Here is a 22,611-nt window from a genome sequence, read left to right on the forward strand (position 1 = left end):
AAAGGGCAGTCACTCCCTGGGAAGAGGGTTGGGAGGCTGCAGAGGTGTACAGCCAGCAGTTGCTCCCTGAAAGGAGGGAGTGTGAAACTGGCAGACCCTGGGAGAAGGAAGGGCAAGCCAGAAGAGTAGGAATCAGCCCAGGGAATACACAGCAATGTTGGGAACTGAGCCAACTTTGGCTGCGTGTTGTAGGGTCACTGGGCTGGAAGCTGGAATAGAGGGTGGGCCCGGGCTGTCCTACCCGCTGCTGGGGAAGTGGCATTAGAGAGCCAGGGAATGGGAAGACTGCCTGGGTCACTGTGGGACTGACAGAGAATTGCAGGACTGTACCCCAGAAGGGGGGGAAACGCTGAGTGACCTAGCTGGAGGGCTGAGTCAAGAAGAGAACAACACTGAGGTTTCTGGAGCGAGAGAGGAGCTGCAGACCAGAGACAGACGGAGCGATTATGTCCAAACCACAGAAAGGGCATCGATCTCGAGAGCTAATCCCCAGAGGGACCAGGAGGTGGCGCCAGACTAGCAGTGAGTGGCACACTCTGACAATTTCCATTTTATGGATGGGGAAACGGAGGTACTGAAAAGTGAAGTGACTTGCCCAAAGCCCTGTGCCCTATCCACTGAACACTGCCTCCCCACTATACAGACCCCTTACTCCAATTACCTGTGTTACAGCACCTCTTTGTAATAAATGAAATGTTTGGATCTTTTGCATGCTGTTACTACAACAGTGGAAGATAATGGCTTTTGAATCGCAAGCAGAAAGCTGAACAGTTCCCCATCACTCAAAACAAGCTCCAGATTTCACCAGTGCCGCTGTCCCAAATCAAAACTACAAGTATAGTTGTTATTCCAGTGTTGCAGAGTAATAAAAATGCATTATAAAATGTCCTTTGAGTGCAATGGATCTACATCACTTGAGGACAGAGAATAAAATGAAACTCTCAGATTCAAGAGAGAAAGAATTGCTCACCTGAGAAGATCCTTTCTGTTAATCAAAGCTTTCATGTATTCTGAAAGCTTCTTCTGCATTAAGGCCAGGCGAAGCCAGGCTCTTCCTCTACCTGCAGGCGTCCTACCAAAGCCCAGAAACAAAACAAAGAAATTACTCACATGTTATAATATATATATTCACACAAACCTTGAATGTCTTACTCTGCTTGAAATCTCTGCAATCTACACATTATCTCAAAGTTGCAGCTTTCAGCAATTACTGTAGGTGGAAATTTGGGTATGCAACTGCAAGTGCCCACATACAGTGTTTATCCCTGCAATCATTTGTCTTTTTCCTATCTTCCCTTTTTAATCCTCTTGGGTGCTGTTTCTGCAAAGAGCTAGCAATACTTATCTAGACAAAGATTATCAGAAACATTCAGAGAAATCAAGTAACGGGGCATGGATATAGAAAGGGGTCAAATGCAATTGTCATAGTAGGCAAGTTAACAGAAGAATTCAGCCACACTCATTTTGGACTTTAACACAGTGTGGGTGCCCAAATATCTCTCAGGTAACCAATCCTCAGCCTGTTGAAGAACTGAACAGGGGATTTGTAGTATTGATTAAATATGGTTCTCTCAATGCTAGGTGAAGCTCTGAACATATCAAACAAGAATGTTTTATGGTTTTGATAGTTAATCTTTCACACTTTCTTCCTTCCCCCATTTTGGCCAACAGGTGGAACGTACATGGTTTTAGAAATGTAGAAACTGACATGCTGGATCAGAGTAATGGCTCACCTAATCTGGTATGATGTAGAGCAGCCAGTGCCCAATGCTTCAAAGGAAGGTGTAAACCACCCATATAAACAGTAGAATGATTAGAGGGAAATTATTTTTCACCTCCCAGCACTTAGTCAACTGGCTTGTATCAGGAAGCATGTGGAGGACTTCATTTCATTATTCCAGCTAGTGTAACCTAAGGTATTTTTGTTATCCTTGTATGTTTTCTTTTTTAATGCTACAGTGCTCTGGGCTTTTGTGACATTTTGTGGCAATGAAATGCATCAGTTTACATGTGTACAAAGGTTGGGGGTTTTTGGTTCATCTGTTTTAATTTTGTCGCCTTTTAATTTTATTGTTTATCCCCTTGGTCTTTTATAAAACGAAACAGTAAATAATGCACTCTGATCCTACAAGCTGTACCATGCAGGCAGACTCTGCATAGAGCTTCAGTGAAATCCAGGGGCATGAGACTCTATTCACGTGGAACAACTTTCAGGATTACAGCCTGTTATGAATATAGGAGACACCTTCTCTATATTATTTGCTATTTTATGTACCTCTCATGTCACCTATTCATCTCCTCTCTGAACTGAGAAGTCTTAATCCTTAGTCCCTCCTCATGGGGAAGTTTTCCTAAGCCTCTATTCATTTTTGTTGCACTTCTGTAGATATTTTCTATTTCTGCTCGATTCTTTTTGAAAGGGGGAAGCAAAACTGAACACAGTATCTCAGGTGGCTAAGTAATATAAAGGTACTATATTTCCAGAATGATTCTGTCTCCGAATGCAATCTAACATCTTGTTTGCCTTTCTGGTCACTACCAAGTCTTCCATTTATTTAAATTAAAAGAAAAGGATTTTTTTTAAAAAGTCGATCAACCTCTATCTCCAGTGTTCCAAGATATCACAGAAAATTCCTATCTAATGTTCTCCCTCTTTAATGCCACTTTTCTTGAGCTAGAGTGAAAGATTCAATAAGACCTATTTCTGGTCCCTCCACATATCATTCATTTATTGCCAGTACTAAGTGTGCAGTTTTTCAGGAAGCCTCCTTGCTCTTTTATAATGAGAAAACATCCTCTCCACCACTAATTCCTTTGCTTGTTTTGGTTAAAAGCCCTATTAATTGCTTTCACTTTCATCTCTTACTTACAATTAAACCCTACAGTACTGAGTCAACAATGTAATGCTGTTGCCCAAAAAAAAAAAAAAAAAAAAGGGCAAATGCAATTTTAGATTGCATTAACAGAGGCACAGCATGCAAGTCACGGAGGTGACAGTACTGCTTTACTGAGCGCTGGTTAGGCCTCAGCTGGAGTACTGTGTTCACTTCTCGTCACCAATGTACAGAAAAGATCCAGAGGCGAGTGACAAAGATGAAGATGATCAAAGGGACGGAATGCAAGCCATATGAGCAAAGGCTGAAAGAACTGGGTATGTTTCGTTTGGAGGTTTTCAAAAATAGGATGGATAGCCATCTGTCTTGGATAGTTTAGACACAACAAATCCTGCATCTTGGTAGGGGGTTCAACTAGACCTTCTAACCCTATGATTCTGCCTGGAAAGCAACAGATCAGGGGACAGGTCTACACTGCAATAAAACACATGTAGCTGGCCCATGTCAGCTGACTCAGGCTCGCAGGGCTCAGGCTGTGGGGTGTTGATTTTAGGGGTCTGGCTGGAGCCCAGGCCCTGAGACCCTCCCCGCTTGAGGGGGTCCCAGAACCCAGGCCTCAGTCTGAACATCTACACTGCAGCCTGAGCCCTGTGAGCAAGAGTCAGCTGACATGGGCCAACTGTGAGTGTTTTACTGAAGAAGTGTAGACATACCCAGGATTTCACTTACTTAAGCCCCGGCAGATCTTTAACACTTGCTGTGATCTCTCCAGCTTCAGGAACAAGCTTCTCTACCAGCTCCAGAGGTCCCCAAAATGACTTATTTTGTCCAAGAAAAGTCTTCTTGGCTAGAACAAAAAGATATAAATAGATTATTAGTTTCTCCCACATCTGTACTGTCTTAAATACATTCTCAAATTTGTTCAAAGTGAAACTAAAAGCAGAAGTGAGACTGACCCAGGGTGTCTAGCCCGGTAAATGAAGCTGGGCCAGCTCTCCTATGCTCGTGCAGGGGCTGCATTTGACAAATTAAGAGCACAAGGTGACACCTGGGGGCTGTAAGGTCAGGGAAAGCCCTGGTGAGAGTCATTTGGGAGAGGGTCTCTCAGGAAAGCTGCAGAAAGCTCTTCCCTGGGAGGGTCTTCAGAGACACTGTAGGTTTGGGACCTGGAAGAAGGCTGAAGGTGGGAGAATGGCAAGAGGGTTTGCTATCTGGTGTCCTCAAGCCAGAGAGTGAGCACTGGAAGAGGCTGAAGGCAGAAGCAAGCAGCAGGGGGAGTTGCCTGCTGGCTCTAAGCTGGAGAGGGCTGATGGCAGGAGTGCACATCAGCTGGAAGGGCCGTGCAGCTTATCCACTGACACCTCTGGGGCCAGAGACCTGGACCCAGAGGAACCATGACAGGGCTGGGGGAGTAAGATGCTCCCAGCACAGAGGCTGTGGGGGTTCCCACTGGGAAGAGCAGGGTTGCACACCAGCTGGAGGGGCTAAGCTGGAGAGCCGAGGCTTGGGGAAGGATGCTGGAGCTGTATACTGAATGTACCGTTTGGACTATGCTGGGGAAATCTGGACTATGGTTGTGGGATCTTGGTTATGGATTTATGTTCATGGAACTTTTGTAATAAATGAACCCCACAAGGGCTATCTTTATTCTTGGTAGGACTCCATGGACTATTTCTGGGGACTCTAGTGGGGAATTGAGGCAAGTGTGCCAGTCATGCCACAATCTGCTACAGAAGGGTGCTCTAGTCCAGACCTCTGGAAAGTTCTGGTTTCAGAATTATTACTGACAATGCTCTCCTGCAATTTATATTTAACTTCCTGTAAACAGCTGGGTTCAGGGATCGATTCAGAACCAGAAAATTATACTTACTACTTGCCCTGTGTGTGACTGACTGCTTTTTATGTTTTCAAGCATAGGAGATGAATGTATGTATGTATGTTTAAGGACACTGCACTTGCTCAGGGTTTGAAACAGACACTTCTTAAGCAAAGGCAGATACCAAATATGGTACCTGGGGGCCCACCTGCGAGAGCCAGAACAACATACAGGTGAGCACCCTAGCCTCTTCACCAATAGCAGCTGCTGGGCTAGAATTTCTACCAGGATGCTGTCACGGGCCTTTCTTCTGGGTGTGGGGTGGTGTCATCTGTCAGATCAGCATCTTGCTAGCAAGTAACAACTCCATCCCCTCTAGCTACTGGAGGAGAGAAGCTTGGGTTCTTTACTCTCCTGTGCAGGGTCCAACACTCCTTCACGAGGGTAGGGTCTTCACTGCTCTACTCCTCCTATAGCCTCTCCCCAACGCCTGCCTCCACCCCTGCTCATAGCTTTCTCAAGCAGCAACAGCATGCAATTGATTTGGTTGACAATTTCACAACTACTCATAGGATTCTGAACAGCAGCACTGAAACTGATCCAAAATTCATTAACACCAAAGGTATGGACAGCACTTGAAGCAAGGAAGCAGTCTTTCTGCAGAGATGGGCAGACAACACTGTGTTGATTTATACACAAGTTACTTTTGGATGGTTATTTTCAAAACCCTAACTAGTTTGCTTCCGTTTCTAACTTGAAAGCAGAAGTTAATAGCTTAGACATCCACACTCATGATGGATGTTTTTTTTCACTCACTACTGATTGGACAAGTTAATTTTTCTAAACCTGCACTTTGCAATGCTGATGTTCTTCTACTGTTATAAAATAGGAAAACTATTCCCCCAAGCATACTGCTACTATAGCCAGCATAAGAATTACTAATTCAATAAGTACCTACTGTAAGCCACTAAAATAGCTTTGCAGGAGGTACTTATAGAAGCTGCAGGGTATTTATACAACCTCCTGTCCATTTTTCAGAGCAACTGCAATTTTCATTTCAACAAAGTAATAACATTTCATAAAGGCAGTAAAAAAAATCAGTGAAGACTGTTTAGCATTTGATTAGGTACACAGATTATTAAAGTCAAATACACACTGCTTGCCCATTTTGAAAAGTGCACTTCAGGTTTAAGTCACACAACCCCTAAAGTTTACAAATGTAACAAAACTAACGAGAAAAGCTCATAGTGCTACAGTAAGCAAGAGGAACAACACTACATTTCTAATGCATGAGGAGGAACAGAAAGTTAGGGAATCATAAGTTCCCTGAGGAAGTCATTTTCTCACCAATCATTCAGCAACAGTCAACTGCACATTGAACAAAATCGGTTTAAAAATTACAAGAATCCGTGAAAGACAACCCTCCACACTCCTTACACATGATTATGCCCATGAGCAGATTTTTTTTTGCAATTTATGACATCACAGGTCAAATGAAATCAAATGGACTGACTCTGTTCATCGTTCCAAGATTATATTTAAACCGGACCAGACGCTAGGCCTCCCAGTGTTACGGTCTTTTCTGTGCAACTCCCTCCATGAAAGGGAAGCCAAAATCCCTCTCCTATCTATTTTCAGAATTCTTAAGTCTTTTCTGTTGGGGTCATTTTAGCTAAGTTTTTTTTTAATCAAATGATCATTCAACTCATGTAATGTACTTAAAGTGCTCACTTAGAACACCACAGTGTGCTGGTAGTTCATAATGTTGGCTTTTAAAGCCAAACTGCCAACTGGGCATGTAATTTTGGATTTGTGCACATCTATACTTGTATGCACGCACAATGTTGTTCCACTATGCAAGTCTGGCACACACAAAATTGCGTACACACCTTCGAAGATTTGGGATTTAGGTTTTGGAAAAAGTAAATTTAAACAGTGGCTTGAAAAATACATCACCAGTCCAACTGTTTCCTTAACGTTAAGAAAAAAAGACCTACATATACCACATAATATAACACATCCGTGTTGGTTCCTTTGAGGAGCACGGCACAAATTCTTTGGCTTGGTGCAGGAAAAAAATGTATTCTTTTATCAGGTGCTGGAATCTACTGTGTCAGATCCTCAGCACTTCAGCAGGGACAAGAGGACTTTAAAGCTGCCTTGCAACAGCAGCTGAGGATTCTCCTAACCATGGGATGATGTAGCCAGTCCAACATCAGCCGTTTCTGGCCCTGCTGGCATGGTGGGTAGTCTGGAGCACAATGCACTTGAGCAATCCTGATTGGCAGAACAGTCCCTTGGGAATGGGCATTCACTGGCATCAGTTAGAGCAGTCTTGAAGCTACTCAAACTTGCAATGGGGATTGGCTCAGCCCTGGCAGTACCCAGGTTCAGAGGGGCAAAAAGATAGTGTAAAGGCACCTAAGAATCCTTGTCCCCCTTGTGGCTGAGTATATCCCAGGTATGCTGGAGAAGCAGTCCATTTTATTTTATGTACTACAAGGACTCCATATACATATCAAAACACCATAATACATGATATTCTGAAGTCATTTTCATTTACACCATGTCTTTGTAGGACATCAGTCCTTATGCTTCTTAAGGATCAATTTTTTCATTATTATTACTAGAATAAATAGCTGATGGGAATGAATGCCTTTGGCATTCACCATAACATTATCAATCATGACTGATTAATTTATCACATAGGATGCAATGTATAATTCCAAAGGGACTGTACTGTTATTTACCTATAAAACTGGTACATCATTTTACGAGCTTACTGAAGAAAAATGTAGGAATATAGTATCGGTCTTATTTAGTCTGATTTGGTACCTACAATTAAAAAGTTAGATTTTGAAAATGACTATCCTTGGCATTCATATCCCCTATACACAACACAGGAGAAGTCAGGTAGGCATTTAGAGTAACATTCTTACCTTTCAAGCCATGTTTAAGGCAGTGTTCCATCACTACAAAGAACTGCTGAAGAGGTGCATAGTCAGAGTCCAGTGTTCTGCCCAGATTAAGTGCTGATTCAATCAACCCCTTTATACTCAGTTTAGCCATATTCATCAGGTTCATGCGTTCATTAGCCATGAGATAATTAGGATCTAGAAGAAATCAAAAGACAGTATTTGGTAATAAGAGTTATTTTAAGTACAGTGAATCATCTTTCTATTTCCTTGGTCTTCAAAACTAAGGAATTTAAGGGCTCCATTTTTCAAGTGGCAGTGGCCCAGTTTAACCTGAGGCACGCCATTCAGGCCTTTTAGTTGAGGAAAATTTTCTCTATCGGAATTGACCAAAGGCTTTTTAAAAAAATTTATTGGCAAAGTTGGAAAACTATATACAGACAGGAAGATAACCAGGCACATGCTGATGCTGCCCTGATATTGAATTAGTTAAATGAACCTTCAAAGGAACAGTGTTGGAAGACATTCATTAATAGTTTACTTAATGTCTTATAATGCATTACAAAATGTCATGACAGCCTCACTTGCTCTAAGGACTCACGTAATCTGGAAGGAGGTTGTACCTTTGTTGCATCCAGAAAAGAGTGAATAGAAGAAGGGCAGGCAATTAAATGCCAAGAGTACTTTGCTTGTAATTTGCTCTTCTCTCAAAGACAAGGAACTCTAAATTCAGTTCAGAAACTGTAAGTGACACACATATAGGAGAATGACTCTCTTTAAAAAAGCAAAATATTGTACATATGAAAACAAAATATGAACAGCAAGGATTCTGGGTGGTACTGTGCTGATCCTTCAAGCTCCAGTTTAAGCCCACGTAGAATAACCAAAAGCACCACACAGTTGAGACTTAAGAGAATTGTTTAAAATTTAAAAAGGCTGTTTGCTCTGAGCACTACTGATATTTGCAAACATGCTCCTCTTCCTCTTAAGGATTTATCCACCAATTTATCATCCTCTGTCTTGCCTCACATCTCCAACTCTGACATCTTCTTGTTAATTCAACTGCAACACAACCCAAACTGAGTTGCTTCCCACTCAAAACTCTTTCCATCACACCAATGTTGCTAACATGCATCCTTCTTGTGACCATCAACTAGTCAAACTGCTGTCAATCTCTGATGCCTCCTTTCCATCCCCACTGCATTCAGGCCTTTCATTCTATCTTATAACCAAAGACAGTTCCAGAACAGCCTTCCAAGGGGAGCAGTGGGGACAAAAAACCTAACTGGCTTCAAGACTGAGCCTGATAAGTTTATGGAGGAAATGGTATGATGGGACTGTCTACAATGGCATGTGGCCTATTGGTGACAGCCAGTAGCAAAAATCCCCAACTGCTGGCAATGGGACACTAGAAGGAGAGGGCTCTGAGTTACTACAGAAAATTCTTTCCCAGGTATCTGCCTGGTGGGTCTTGCCCACATGCTCAGGGTCTAAGTGATCGCTACATTTGAGGTCGGGAAAGAATTATCCCCGGGTCAGATTGGCAGAGATCCTGAGGTTTTGTTTTGTTTTTTGCCTTCCTCTGCTGCATGGGTCACTTGCGAGTTTAAACTAGTGTAAATGGTGGATTCTCTGTAACTTGAAGTCTTTAACCCACGATTTGAGGACTTCAGTAACTCAGCCAGAGGCTAGGGGTCTATTACAGGAGTGAGTGGGTGAGGTTCTGTGGCCTGCGATGTGCAGGAGGCCAGATTAGATGATCACGTGGTCCCTTCTGACCATAACGTCTATGAGTCGGACTCTCCTCCCACTGCTAGAACCAGAGTATGGACAAATTATTTCCCACCTTAACTAGTAAAACTTCCTGTTTTCAGGCCTCCCCTTACCTTCCTCTTCTCCTTCCAACCCATCCAAAATGCCAATCAAACAGTATAGTTTTTTGTCACTCTACCCATCTCTTTATAGCACCATCCACACTATAAAAAAAAAAAAAAGGCCAGGGAGCCTCCGTATGACATGACTGTCCCTGCCCTGACAAGGATGAAAAGTTGCAACGTACCACTACGCAGGAAATCTGTATTGCTGAAGTGTTACCCCACGTATGGGTTTCAGTCCTGTCTACGGTATTACTTTCACTATTGTAACTGGGTCCCTCAATTGTTATATTTTAGCACAGATAGTGCCTTAATCGGGGGAAAAAGCAATCACATGTTTCACAACTCCTTTCCTGCCAACATCACTTCCTTGATGAGCTCTTACACTCCCCCTTCCAGCTGCCTACTTTCCACCCATTAACTACTCCTTTGTCTCTTTGTCTTCTTACATGCTGTTCCTTTCACTTGGAACTGCATGTCAACTAACTCATGTCCCTAAGCACTCTTCTTTCCTGCTTCAAAATGTTCCTGGAAATACATCTTTTCTGCAAAGCTTTCCAGCTAGAACGATCAACCACCACGGTGTTTGTTCTGATTTGAATTGTACACTCATGATTTTAGACTAAAAGCTCCCCAGGGCAAGGGATTCCATTCTTTGTAACATTCTACCTGTTATAAAGCTTTATGTGCACTAGGGGTGGGTCTACACAGAAACTAGACATCCGTGGCTGGCACTGCCAGTTGATTTGGGCTCATGGGGCACGGACTACAGGGCTGTTTCTTTGCTGTGTAGACTTCTGGTCTCGGGCTGGAGCTCAGGATTGAGGACCCTACCAGGTGGGAGGGTTCTAGAGCCCAGGCTCCAGCCCAAGCCTGGAAGCCTATAGTGCAATGAAACAGCCCCATGAGCCTGAGTCAGCTGGCATGGGCCAGCTGAGGGTTCTTCATTGCAGTGTAGACATACCCTTTGCCACTTGGTATGCAGTCTACCCATTCACAGGTTTCAGAGTAACAGCCGTGTTAGTCTGTATTCGCAAAAAGAAAAGGAGTACTTGTGGCACCTTAGAGACTAACCAATTTATTTGAGCATGAGCTTTCGTGAGCTACAGCTCACTTCATCGGATGCATACCGTGGAAACTGCAGCAGACTTTATATATACACAGAGAATATGAAACAATACCTCCTCCCACCCCACTGTCCTGCTGGTAATAGCTTATCTAAAGTGATCATCAGGTTGGGCCATTTCCAGCACAAATCCAGGTTTTCTCACCCTCCACCCCCCCACACACAAATTCACTCTCCTGCTGGTGATAGCCCATCCAAAGTGACAACTCTTTACACAATGTGCATGATAGCCCAACTTGATTATTTCCTGCACAAATCCAGGTTTTCTCACATCCCTCCCACCCCCATACACACACAAACTCACTCTCCTGCTGGTAATAGCTCATCCAAACTGACCATTCACCACATTTGTTAGCAGTTTTAATAGACCTAGTGGCAGAAATGACTGAGGGTATGTCTACACTACGAAATTAGGTCGAATTTATAGAAGTCGGTTTTTTAGAAATCATTTTTATATATTCGAGTGTGTGTCCCCCCACAGAAAATGCTCTAAGTGCATTAAGTGCATTAACTCGGCGGAGTGCTTCCACAGTACCGAGGCAAGTGTCGACTTCCGGAGTGTTGCACTGTGGGTAGCTATCCCACAGTTTCCGCAGTCTCCGCTGCCCATTGGAATTCTGGGTTGAGTTCCCAATGCCTGATGGGGCTAAAACATTGTCGCGGGTGGTTCTGGGTACATATCATCAGGCCCCCGTTCCCTCTGCTGATGAGCTCTGCATGGTCACCTCTGCTGATGAGCTCTGCATGGTCACCTGCAGCTTGCCACGCTGGCCAAACAGGAAATGAGATTCAAAAGTTCGCAGTTCTTTTCCTGTCTACCTGGCCAGTGCATCTGAGTTGAGAGTGCTGTCCAGAGCGGTCACAATGGAGCACTCTGGGATAGCTCCCGGAGGCCAATACTGTCAAATTGTGTCCACAGTACCCCAAATTCGACCCGGCAAGGCCGATTTAAGCGCTAATCCACTTGTCAGGGATGGAGTAAGGAAATCGATTTTAAGAGCCCTTTAAGTCGGAAAAAAGGGCTTCATCGTGTGGACGGGTGCAGGTTTACATTGACTTAACGCTGCTAAATTCGACCTGAAGTCCTAGTGTAGACCAGGGCTGAGGATCACTAAGTGTCTATACAGAATGGTACTCTGCCCTACAGAAGCATGCACATATTCAACAAGCAAGTGAAGAAAACAAATATTTGAAACTGAAGCAAGATTATATATTTTGATACTTAAATACCTGACAGCTGCTCAGCTATGTATGGTGATGGAAACCATTTAAGTACCTGTATAGAAAAACCCTAAGCAGTAGTAACATAATCCAAAACATTATTTCCTCTCTTATAATGCATATCATTAATATTCCAAATTTCATGCTACTTCAAAAGGAAGAGGAAATCTGAGGAGAAACCATATTTCACATTTTTCCCTTAACCAGTGGATAACGATGGGAACTGGAATTGCCCATGAAGTAAAACAGAACAAAAATTCAACTTGAATTCACCATAGCACACCAAAGCAATCGATGCACTTCCAGGAATGTTGGTATGGAACAGACCTGTTAATGAAAGAGCAAATGTATTTTTCATGTTAACTAGTGTGAAAGGCTCTGCTCCCCCATAGGTGCTGCCTAACGATCAGGCACTACAGGCGCTCTTCTGTCTTGGAGTCCCACTCTTGATAGTTGCTCCAGCCCTGCAGTCATCTGGCCCCTCGGAGACTCAGACCTCTACTAGCTGGGCCACAAGCTGTGTCCATCTCTTCCGGGGTATGTAAAGAATCCAAAAAACGCTAGTTCTGATGACCAACAAGGGGCTTCACATGGCCAAATTCCCAGAGGCGGGACTCTCTAGAATGTGGGGTATTCTGGTCCTCAGTCTCTAGTATGGGGGAGAGACTTTTTGTCTCCAGACCAATGGGGGTGGGTAGGGGAACCTGAACCTGCCCTCTTCTCCGGGTTCCAGTGTAGTGTCCAAAGGTAGGTCACTGAGTCCTGCACTCTGGAGTTCCATGCAACAAGAAACAGCAAAGACATGTAAAACAAAATAAATCGAAGAAGTCTTAAACTTTGCAAATATCTAGTCCTTTTCCTTCAGCAAGTTGGGCAGACCATCAGCAGACAGGAGCTCTGGCAGATGGGCCTCCTACAGTGCTCCTTTTGCAGAGTTCAGAGCATAGATCACCTCCACTGGCTTCCTGCAAGTGAGCTACTCTGCTCACCTTTCAAGCTCCTCCACCACCCAGTGCATGCCTTGCAGGTGTGATGTGGGCCCAGAGCAGCCTCCTTGTCCCCTTCCTCTCCAGGGTGGTGTTTGTACACCTCATTGCACCTAATAACTCCATTCATTCAGAACATTTTTAAATATTTTTTTTTCTTCACATTAAGGATTAGCAGATCTCACTCCAATTCCCAGTGGACAGATGTCTACACTGCTATAGGTACTAACTGACCCTTACTGCACAACGGTAATTGAATGGGCATAGGAACCAAATTACCTCTTTACCCTAAGATGTTCTCTTCATGTCAGGGCTGAATTACACCTATGAACTGGGGAGGATACATATGCACTGCCATTACCTGTACTGGACCTGTTTTGTGGGTAGAAGGCTTCATAGCTAACACTTTTCACAAGTACTAAATTCACACATACAAAAGGAAAAAGCAGCTATTATACAGTAATTTACTTCACACACCACCAGACATGCACTATTTTTCCTCACGATTGTTACTTCCGTCAAAATTACTTTCAAAAGGGAGCAAAGCTTAGTAGAAACATGTGATAGCCTCCAATCCAGGCTCCAGGACCAAAAATCCAAATGCCAACTAAGAACATTAAGAGTCTATCACAACAACCCCAGCACTGACTGTCTACAAACATTTCGCAGACTCTCTGAAGAACATTAACATGCCGAAAAACAAAGCCACATATCTGAAATATTTTTCAGTCTATGGCCTTCCTTACTTCGGATGGATCGATGCAGTCTTGAGCTTCCCAATCGAAGGGAAGTGTTAGTGATGTCAGAAATAAAGAACGGTTACTTACCCTACAGTAACTGCGATTCTTCAAGATGCTGAGGTACAAGTACTACAGCTAAAGATCTGGAACTGAATATAAAGCATGCTCCTCTGTACTGCAAAGTGTTACGTAATCCCCATGAGGTGGTTTGACCAGAGAAGCAGCTCAGGAGACCATGAACTTAGTAAGGTCAGCAGCGAGACACCAGAAGGAACAAGTGTTTTCAAAGAACAGAGTGAATTTTTATTTCGATCAGGAATTTGATAAGGTAATGCAGAACTTAACTGATGAAGAAAGAGAAAGAAGCTCTGCTTTTCCTAGTTAAACTGTGTGTGCACAATAAAAAAAATCCTCTCTCTTCTAAAACTCAAAGCTCAGAAAATCTACTACTATACATGGAAGAATTGAGAGAAGAATATTTAAGTTACAACGAATCAGTCTGGATTTATTTTAAAGGAGGAAATAATAGTTAACTCTCACTATTAAGAAAGCCTAAAGTTTAGGATTCCATTGCTGAAAGTTCCTAGGAAATTTTTGTTTTCTTTTCTGAATGGTAGGAAAGGAATAAAAGGAAGCCTTGGTATGCATGTGAACAGTCTTATGACAATACCCATTCACGGTTTATTTTATACTCTGGAAAACACATTTAAGGAAGTAATTGATTGTTGTAATAGGTTCTTTTATTTCTAGTCTCCAGAGTAAAAGTCAAATTCAGCTACATCAGTCAGTTTTTATTCTGGGTCCCTGCCCAAGAAGTTGATGGACTGATAAAATAACCCATCTTCCTTGTAGTGTTCTGTTATTCCACTAAGTGTAAAATCTCCAAGTATACCGTGGCTTTGATCCTGGAACATGGAAGGAATGACAACAAGGAATTTGCAACAAACAAAATCCATTTGTAATTTATTTTAATATATTTTAGTTAACTTCAAAGTAATAATTTAAGAATTCAACTCTCACAGAAGGCCAAACTTCAATAAAAGGAGTTACTTTAGTGAATAAGGTTTACAGATTGCCTTTACAAAACTATTATTATTTTAATATAAAAATTCACCTAGTTTGTATGTTGCGCAGATTGCTAATTCATAAAATTGACAGTGCAGGTAGAGGATAATCACCTATACTAAAAATGGAGTTTAGGAAAAAAAGCCAGAAATAGAATAGTGTTGTTCATTATAAAGAGATACTGCATGTGACTGCAATTAAAACAAAGTTAATATCTCTGAATACTTCCTTTTGTTAGCTTCTGGGAAATGATAATAAACAATACCTTACATTAATTTTCTAAATACTCATAAAATAAGTACAATGTTTTAATTACAGGAAACAGACTTGTACTATTTAAATCCATTCTGAAATCAAGGATGGACAGGATTCTTATAGTTTGCCTCCCCTGGGAATTTAACAGATGATGTACTGCTTTATACATACATATTCATCATATATATACAAAGACATTAGAAGCAAGAGGAAGACTAAGGACAGAGTCGGCTCATTATGACTCAATGAGGGTGGAAAGACAATAACAGAAAATGTGGAAATGGCAGAGGTGCTTAATGACTTCTTTGTTTCGGTTTTCACCAAGAAGGTTGGTGGTGATGGGACGTCTGAAATAGTGAATGCCAGTGAAAATGAGGTAGGATCAGAGTCTAAAATAGGGAAAGAACAAGTCAAAAATTACTTAGACAAGTTAGATGTCTTCAAATCACCAGGGCTTGATGAAATGCATCCTAGAATACTCAAGGAGCTGACTGAGGAGATATATGAGCCATTAGCAATGGTCTTTGAAAAGTCATGGAAGATGGGAGACATTCCAGAACACTGGAAAAGGGCAAATATAGTGCCCATCTATAAAAAGGGAATCAAGGACAACCCGAGAAATTACAGACCAATCAGCTTAACTTCTGTACCCGGAAGGATAATAGAGCAAATAATTAAGCAATCAATTTGCAAACACCTAGAAGATAAAAAGGTGATAAACAACAGTCAACATGGATTTGTCAAAAACACTTCGGGTCAAACCAACCTGATAGCTTTCTTTGACAGGGTAACAAGCTTTGTGGATGGGGGAAGCAATAGATGTGGTATATCTTGACTTTAGTAAGGCTTTTAATACTGTCTCGCATGACCTTCTCAAAAACAAACTAGGGAAAGACAACTTAGATGGAACTACTATAAGGTGGGTGCATAACTGGTTGGAAAATCATTCCCAAAGAGTAGTTATCAGTGGTTCACAGTCATGCTGGAAGGGCATAACGCGTGGGGTCCCACAGAGATCAGTTCTGGGTCCGGTTCTGTTCAATACCTTCATCAATGATTTAGATAATGGCATAGGGAGTACACTTATAAAGTTTGTGGACGATACCAAGCTGGGAGGGGTTGCAAGTGCTTTGGAAGATAGGATTAAAATTCAAAATGATCTGGACAAACTGGAGAAATGGTCTAAGTAAATAGGATGAAATTCAATAAGAACAAATGCAAAGCACTCCACTTACGAAGGAACAATCAGTTGCACACATACAAAATGGGAATGACTGACTAGGAAGGAATAATGCGGAAAGGGACCTTGGGGTCATAGTGGATCACAAGCTAAATATGAGTCAACAGTGTAACGCTGTTGCAAAAAAAGCAAACATTCTGGGATATATTAGCAGGAGTATTGTAAGCAAGACATGAGAAGTAATCCTTCTGCTCTACTCCACACTAATTAGGCTTCAACTGGAGTATTGTGTCCAGTTCCAGGTGCCATATTTCAGGAAAGATGTAGAAAAATTGGCGAAAGTCCAGAAAAGAGCAACGAACACGATTAAAGGTCTAGAAAACATGACCTATGAGGGAAGATTGAAAAAATTGGGTTTGTTTGGCCTGGAGAAGAGAAGACTGAGAGGGGACATGATAACAGTTTTCAAGTACATAAAAGGTTGTTACAAGGGGGAGTGAGAAAAATTGTTGTTCTTAACCTCTGAGGCTAGGACAAGAAGCAATGGGCTTAAATTGCAGCAAGGGCAGTTTAGGTTGGACATTAGGAAAAACTTCCTGTCAGAGTGGTTAAACACTGGAATAAATTGCTTAGGGAGGTGGTGGAATCTCCATCACTGGGGACTTTTAAGAGCAGGTTAGAAAAACACCCAGCAGGGATGGTCTAGATAATATTTAGTCCTGCCTCAGGTGCAGGGGACTGGACTAGATGACCTCTCAAGGTCCCTTCCAGTTCTATGATTCTACGATTCACTACGGAACAAGATGTGAAGTTCCTTTAAAGAGCCACCCCCTATATGGAATGAATACATTACATTTTACTTAAATCTCATTAAATCATCACAAGTTTTTAAATTCCTTTCCCATCACTGGGAATGACTGATTACGAAGCTATTGTAGGTAAACAGAAGCTTATATCTTTGCAATCAGACAGTTGCTCTACAAGAGAAGTTCTTTCAGTGATATCCCAATATGATACCAAAGCACTACTGCAATATTGAACTGTCATGTCATAGTAATTTGTTGAATCCATTGCTCAAATTAGGATGGAATAACAAGGCAATTACCCAAAAGAGATTCTATTTACAGTAGACACTCAGAGTTACAAACAGCTTGGGAATGGAGGTTGTTCGTAACTCTGAACAAGACGTTATGGTTTTCTTTCAAAAGTTTACAACTGAACATTGACTCAATACAGCTTTGAAACTTTACTTTGCAGAAGAAAAACGCTGCTTTTAACTATCTTAATTTAAATGAAACAAGCATAGACAGTTTCCTTACCCTGTAAATTTTTTTTTTAAAATAAGTTTACATTTAACACAGTACTGTGCTGCATTTGTGGGTTTTTTGGGTCTCTGCTGCTGCCTTATTGCGTACTTCCAGTTCCAAATGAGGTGTGGGTTGACTGGTCAGTTCATAAGTCTGGTTATCATAACTCTGAGGTTCGACTGTACAACACAAATAAATTGCTAATGGAAACATAAAAGAAACCATACAGGACAACTTCATAGGTAACATGTTGCTACTATTGCTATATTATTTAAACCCCGGAATAGATTCAATTCACATAACATACTGTACATTGTTCCAGTGTTCAACACTCCAACCTACAGTCTTAGCATGCAGTTTAAGGAAAAAGAAAAGGAGGACTTGTGGCACCTTAGAGACTAACCAAGCTTATGCTCAAATAAATTGGTTAGTCTCTAAGGTGCCACAAGTCCTCCTTTTCTTTTTGCGAATACAGACTAACACGGCTGTTACTCTGAAACCTGTCAGTAGTTTAAGGAAAGAGAGCTTTCATGTAACTAGAACACCCAGAGGGATTTATGGAACTGCCTACAGTTCATGCTGGAACACAAATGACTGCTTAAGCTACAAGAAGCATAGTTTAGCTAAAATCACTACATATAGATTTCAGGATCTTAGATCTCACCCATGTACTCTGCAACTTCTCTCTACTGCCACTGTCACTGTAAGCAGCTGTTTGTTTGATTTTCACCATACATAAGAAGCAGCAAACAGTAAAGATGCAATTCTGGCCTCACTGAAGTTTTGCCTTTGACTTCAATGCAGCCAGGATTTCACCTTAAATTTTCTCAAATATACTTTCAGATGATTTTATAATCTAGAAGTGGAAACTTCCACAGAACAGACCTCTTTCTGGTACCAATATTTAAGTTTGAGTATTGGGTGCCAGTAGTAAAGCTCAGAATAAATGAACTGGAGTTGCGGACAGATTATCCCACAATACAGGTAACTTCAAAAATAGCCTGTCTGGCCAATCACACTGCTTTCCTGAGACTGCAAACTCTGTATTTTTAATCTTGTAAAATGTATGTCAAGGGTAACCCATATTCCATCTGTAACTGGATGCACCACAGGCCTCTCTCCATCTTGTTCCATGGAGAAGCTAAGTGACGCAGAGGATAAAAATTTTCAAAAGCACCAAAAGGGCTCATGAGTTTTTCCAAATGTGATTTAAGCACTCAGGAACCTAAGTCACACAGAAAGTCAATGTAATTTAGGCTCCCAAGGACTTAAGTCAATTTAGAAAAAGGGACTTAAGTGCTTTTGACCCAGACTGCGTTTCTCCCTTCTCTCTATAGCTAAATTCATTTTGAAAAATTAACAAATATTAAACTAGAAGCTTTATCAAGTACAGAATATCATGGGATGTTTCCGCCAATGTGATCTAATCTATTTAGGGTAACTCCCATTCATTAGAATACTTTTAAATGCTCCCTTAAATTTCATCTAGGCTCTAAATGTACAGGGTGAATCTTAACCAAAAACTGGAAAGACTATTTCTATGTATTCAAAAAGACATGGAAGCTGTATCACGTAAGTATTTTGAAGTGTTATTGGTTTATCCCAATTACATATTTGCAAAGCACTATTTTTGCCAAGTGAACAAGCCCCACACCACAGACAATATCACGTTCTGTCTTCGGCCTGGTCTACACTAGAAAATCAAGTCAGCTTAACTACGTCACTAAGGGGTGTGAAAAATCCACACCCCTGAACGGCATAGTTAAGCCAACCTAGCCCTCAGTATAGACAGTGCTAGATTGACAGAAGGCTCTCCTGTTGACAACACAAATCCCACTTGTAGGGGGTGGAAGTACTGTATTTTGTCAGCAAAAGTAACGACAAACAGTGTTTACGCTGGCCGACTTTTTGCAACAAGGCCGTGTCACTAAAAGCTGTATAGTGTAGACAAAACCTCAGTTAGCATCCAGACTCATTTGTATACAACCAATTAATTTTAGCAGCTCAAACTATTGAACTTCGAAGTCTGGTATAATTTCAAGTGCATCTAGAGAGACTACATCCATTGCTAGTTTATAAATAGAATTTCCAAAGGTGTGTAAAGCCCCCTGGAAACATTATAGGAGACAGTGAATCATCAAGATAGGGAAAATTTACGGAAAGTATAAATTTGCAGTCTCTCTTTTTGAGGAGCTCATTTATCCCCCCCTCAATGTGCTCAGCTTCTTGCAGTTCTACATCTTGTATCTGCCTCCAAATACAATTTCTGCCAGTTAACAATGTACATTCTACAGCAGTGATCAGTGGCTTGTTCAAAATGCACTAAAATAATTTAGAAGATGAGCTTACATTAGAAAATTACAGTACAACCTCATTTTTACAGAAGTAATGAAGGGCATCAGGTAAGTTTGGACAAATAAATTTTTCAGTGTAATTAAGAGACACTCAGGGACATGACACTTCTAAATTACAGGGAATCTCAACTAATTGAGGTTGTACTGACAATCTCTCCGGAGGAATATTATGCAAAGTTCTGGTAGCTGGAATGGAAAATAAAATCAGTAATAACTGTAACAGAGTTAAAAGAAAGTTATAAAATCCAGCGTCTCTCAGGTCCCCACATAGACAAGCCAACTCAAAATAAAGAGGAATTAACTAAAGGTGTGAAGTTAAAGCACATTACTTATGAATGAGAATGTCCACATGGGTGTAAAGTGGCCTTAAATTTACTGGAGGAGGATTAAACTGAACTGAACTACCGCCACTTTACTTCTGAATGAGACCATCCACTTCACAACTTCAGTTAATTCAGTTTAACGTTCCTGACGGTCCTCATGTAGACATGCTCTCAGTTTTAATCTTTCATCAAGTGTTATAGTTCACTGGCTGCCATTTTAAGGAAAAAGAATACAAGTGGGAATAAATGCTCAGAGTACCACACACGCAAAGCAGTTCTCTTAAAGGTGACCTGCAAAGAAAAAAAAAAAAAGGCTTGTAACTTGTTTCTTTACAATGTAACAAAGCAGAGTATAAAGAAAAGGAGGACTTGTGGCACCTTAGAGACTAACCAATTTATTTGAGCATAAGCTTTCATGAGCTACAGCTCACTTCAATGCATCCGATGAAGTGAGCTGTAGCTCATGAAAGCTTATGCTCAAATAAATTGGTTAGTCTCTAAGGTGCCACAAGTCCTCCTCCTCTTTTTGCAGATACAGACTAACACGGCTACTACTCTGAAAGCAGAGTATGTTTCTGCAAAAAGTTTTTTCTTCCTTCTTGCTTTTTTTACATTATAAATTCAAGTCTTGTCTACTCTGGACAACTAGGAGAATTGGAAAACTGGCAAGATAACAACACAGATATTAAAGAAAGGAACCCTGGTTTTTTATTTTTTTTAATTTTTTTTAGAGGGGAAGTAATTTTTATTCAGACTTTTTTTTTTAAAAAAAAGTTTTTTTTAATTTTTTTTTTGTTAACGTCTATTTTATTTGGACACTTAACAAATAATGTTTGGGTTTTTTTTCTTAAGGATTTAGCAGCCTCTTCTGTTAAGGACCAGGAAAGCTCCCTATACATGAGTCACCCAAGGAGTCTTTCCTCCAAAAAACAGAAGAGGAGGGGCAGGGAGGAGAAGAGACAATCTTGATATTTCTAATACATCTCAGGAAAAAAACAAGCAAAAGAAAGCCCCCAAACTACAGGCTCTCTTTTTTACATCATGATGAAAAAACAGACAAACAATGTTTTCCCTTTGCAGGTGACCTTGAATATCCTCTCCATGGAAATACATTCAAAATCTAAATAACTTTAAGGCTAAAGTGCGATACTTTTCCCATAATAAGGAGAAGGCACAGCTGTATTTAGAACACAACGCAGTCAGAAGCAAAAGCATACAACATTTTAACAGAAAGCCTTATTAACATCATTAAAAGTAGTCTGTAAATGTTTTTGTGCCTCAAACTGACTTTCCCGGACAGCTAAAAGGATTTACATGATCTGGAACTCCTTACATGAACATTTTTTTAAAAAGGAGTTTAGTATACCTTACACAGGAAAACAATACAACAGCAATATTGAAATAACTGAGATACTCTCATGTAGACACAGTAATCCTAGAGGATTGTCAAGGAAGACATACAGAAAGGATAACTGAATTAACCCCTTTGCCCCCATTAGCTTTCTTTTCTCCTCCTCACCCCATCCCCTCCTCAGGAAAATGTTCAACTTCCCCCGACCCCCAAAGCATATATCAATGGTATAATACAGTGGTTCTCAAACTTTCCAGACTACAGTACTCTTGCAGGACTCTGATTTATCTTGAGTACCCCCCAAGTTTCACCTCACTTAAAAACTACTTGCTTTTAAAAAATCAGACATAAAAATACAAAAGTGTCACAGCACACTGTTACTGAAAAAATGCTTACGTTCTCATTTTACCATATAAATTACAAAATAAATCAACTGGAATATAAATACTTTACTTACATTTCAGTGTATGGTATACAGAGCAATATAAACAAGTCATTGTCTGTATGAAATTTTAGTTTGTACGGACTTCACTAGTGCTTTTTGTGTAGCCTGTTGTAAAACTAGGCAAATATCTAGATGAGTTAATGTACCCCCGGAAGACCTCCAAGTACCCCCAGTGACACACATATCCCTGGTGAACCACTGATAATATATACACATATATGCACGTGCACATTGAGTTTTTGTTTAAATAAACTTGTTTAAAAAGGGAAATGTTAATGATAGATCAATATATGTTACTTAATATTATAAACTCTGTATTAAGATATGTACCTATACATATCAAGTCAATGTAATTGTAAAATGTCTATTGATATTTTGGGTCATTTACAATAATTCAATATTTTCCTAAAGCAAACAAAAAAGAAATTAAAAAACCCCACTGTTACACACTTAAGAGGCTCTTCTATATATCAAATGTAAGTACAATATGTATATCCATCTCTCATCAAGCTTGCCTTGGTATCTTGCCTTCACTACTATAAATTATCAGAGAAGATAAAAATCTTGGCAGTTTATAAAAAATATTTTTTTCTTATTTAAATAAGATATTTTATTTACATGTAAAGAGCTCTTTACTTTCTTCCCATTTTATAATCTTAAATTGCTAAACTAGATATTTTATGTTTCTTTAATTAGCTTCCTAATTGTTAGTAGAACTTCAGATTGTAGATTTCACACTTAAAATCATCATCTATGCTGTAAAAAACTAATCCAGGACCTCATTAACATCCTTATTATGAGAACACCACAAACTCAATC

The 22,611-nt window shown here is 40.7% G+C and overlaps 1 protein-coding gene across 9 annotated transcripts in view; it reads right to left on the reverse strand.

Annotated features, from left to right (window-relative positions):
- Positions 1-22,611, reverse strand: part of RUFY3 (RUN and FYVE domain containing 3) — an 80,693-nt gene that overhangs the window by 32,455 nt on the left and 25,627 nt on the right. For all 9 annotated transcript variants that reach the window (XR_007356506.2, XM_048848997.2, XM_048848999.2 and 6 more), the window contains 3 exons: positions 7,590-7,763; positions 3,564-3,681; positions 971-1,072 (listed from right to left, as the gene is read on the reverse strand). Coding sequence is in view for 8 of the 9 variants with exons in the window: in XM_048848997.2 (XP_048704954.2) it covers positions 971-1,072; positions 3,564-3,681; positions 7,590-7,763 (394 nt within the window). In the remaining variant the exon portion in view is untranslated. The remainder of the gene's footprint in view (positions 1-970; positions 1,073-3,563; positions 3,682-7,589; positions 7,764-22,611) is intronic.

This window comes from Caretta caretta, chromosome 4 (genome assembly GCF_965140235.1).
Source record: "Caretta caretta isolate rCarCar2 chromosome 4, rCarCar1.hap1, whole genome shotgun sequence".
Taxonomy (NCBI): domain Eukaryota; kingdom Metazoa; phylum Chordata; order Testudines; family Cheloniidae; genus Caretta; species Caretta caretta.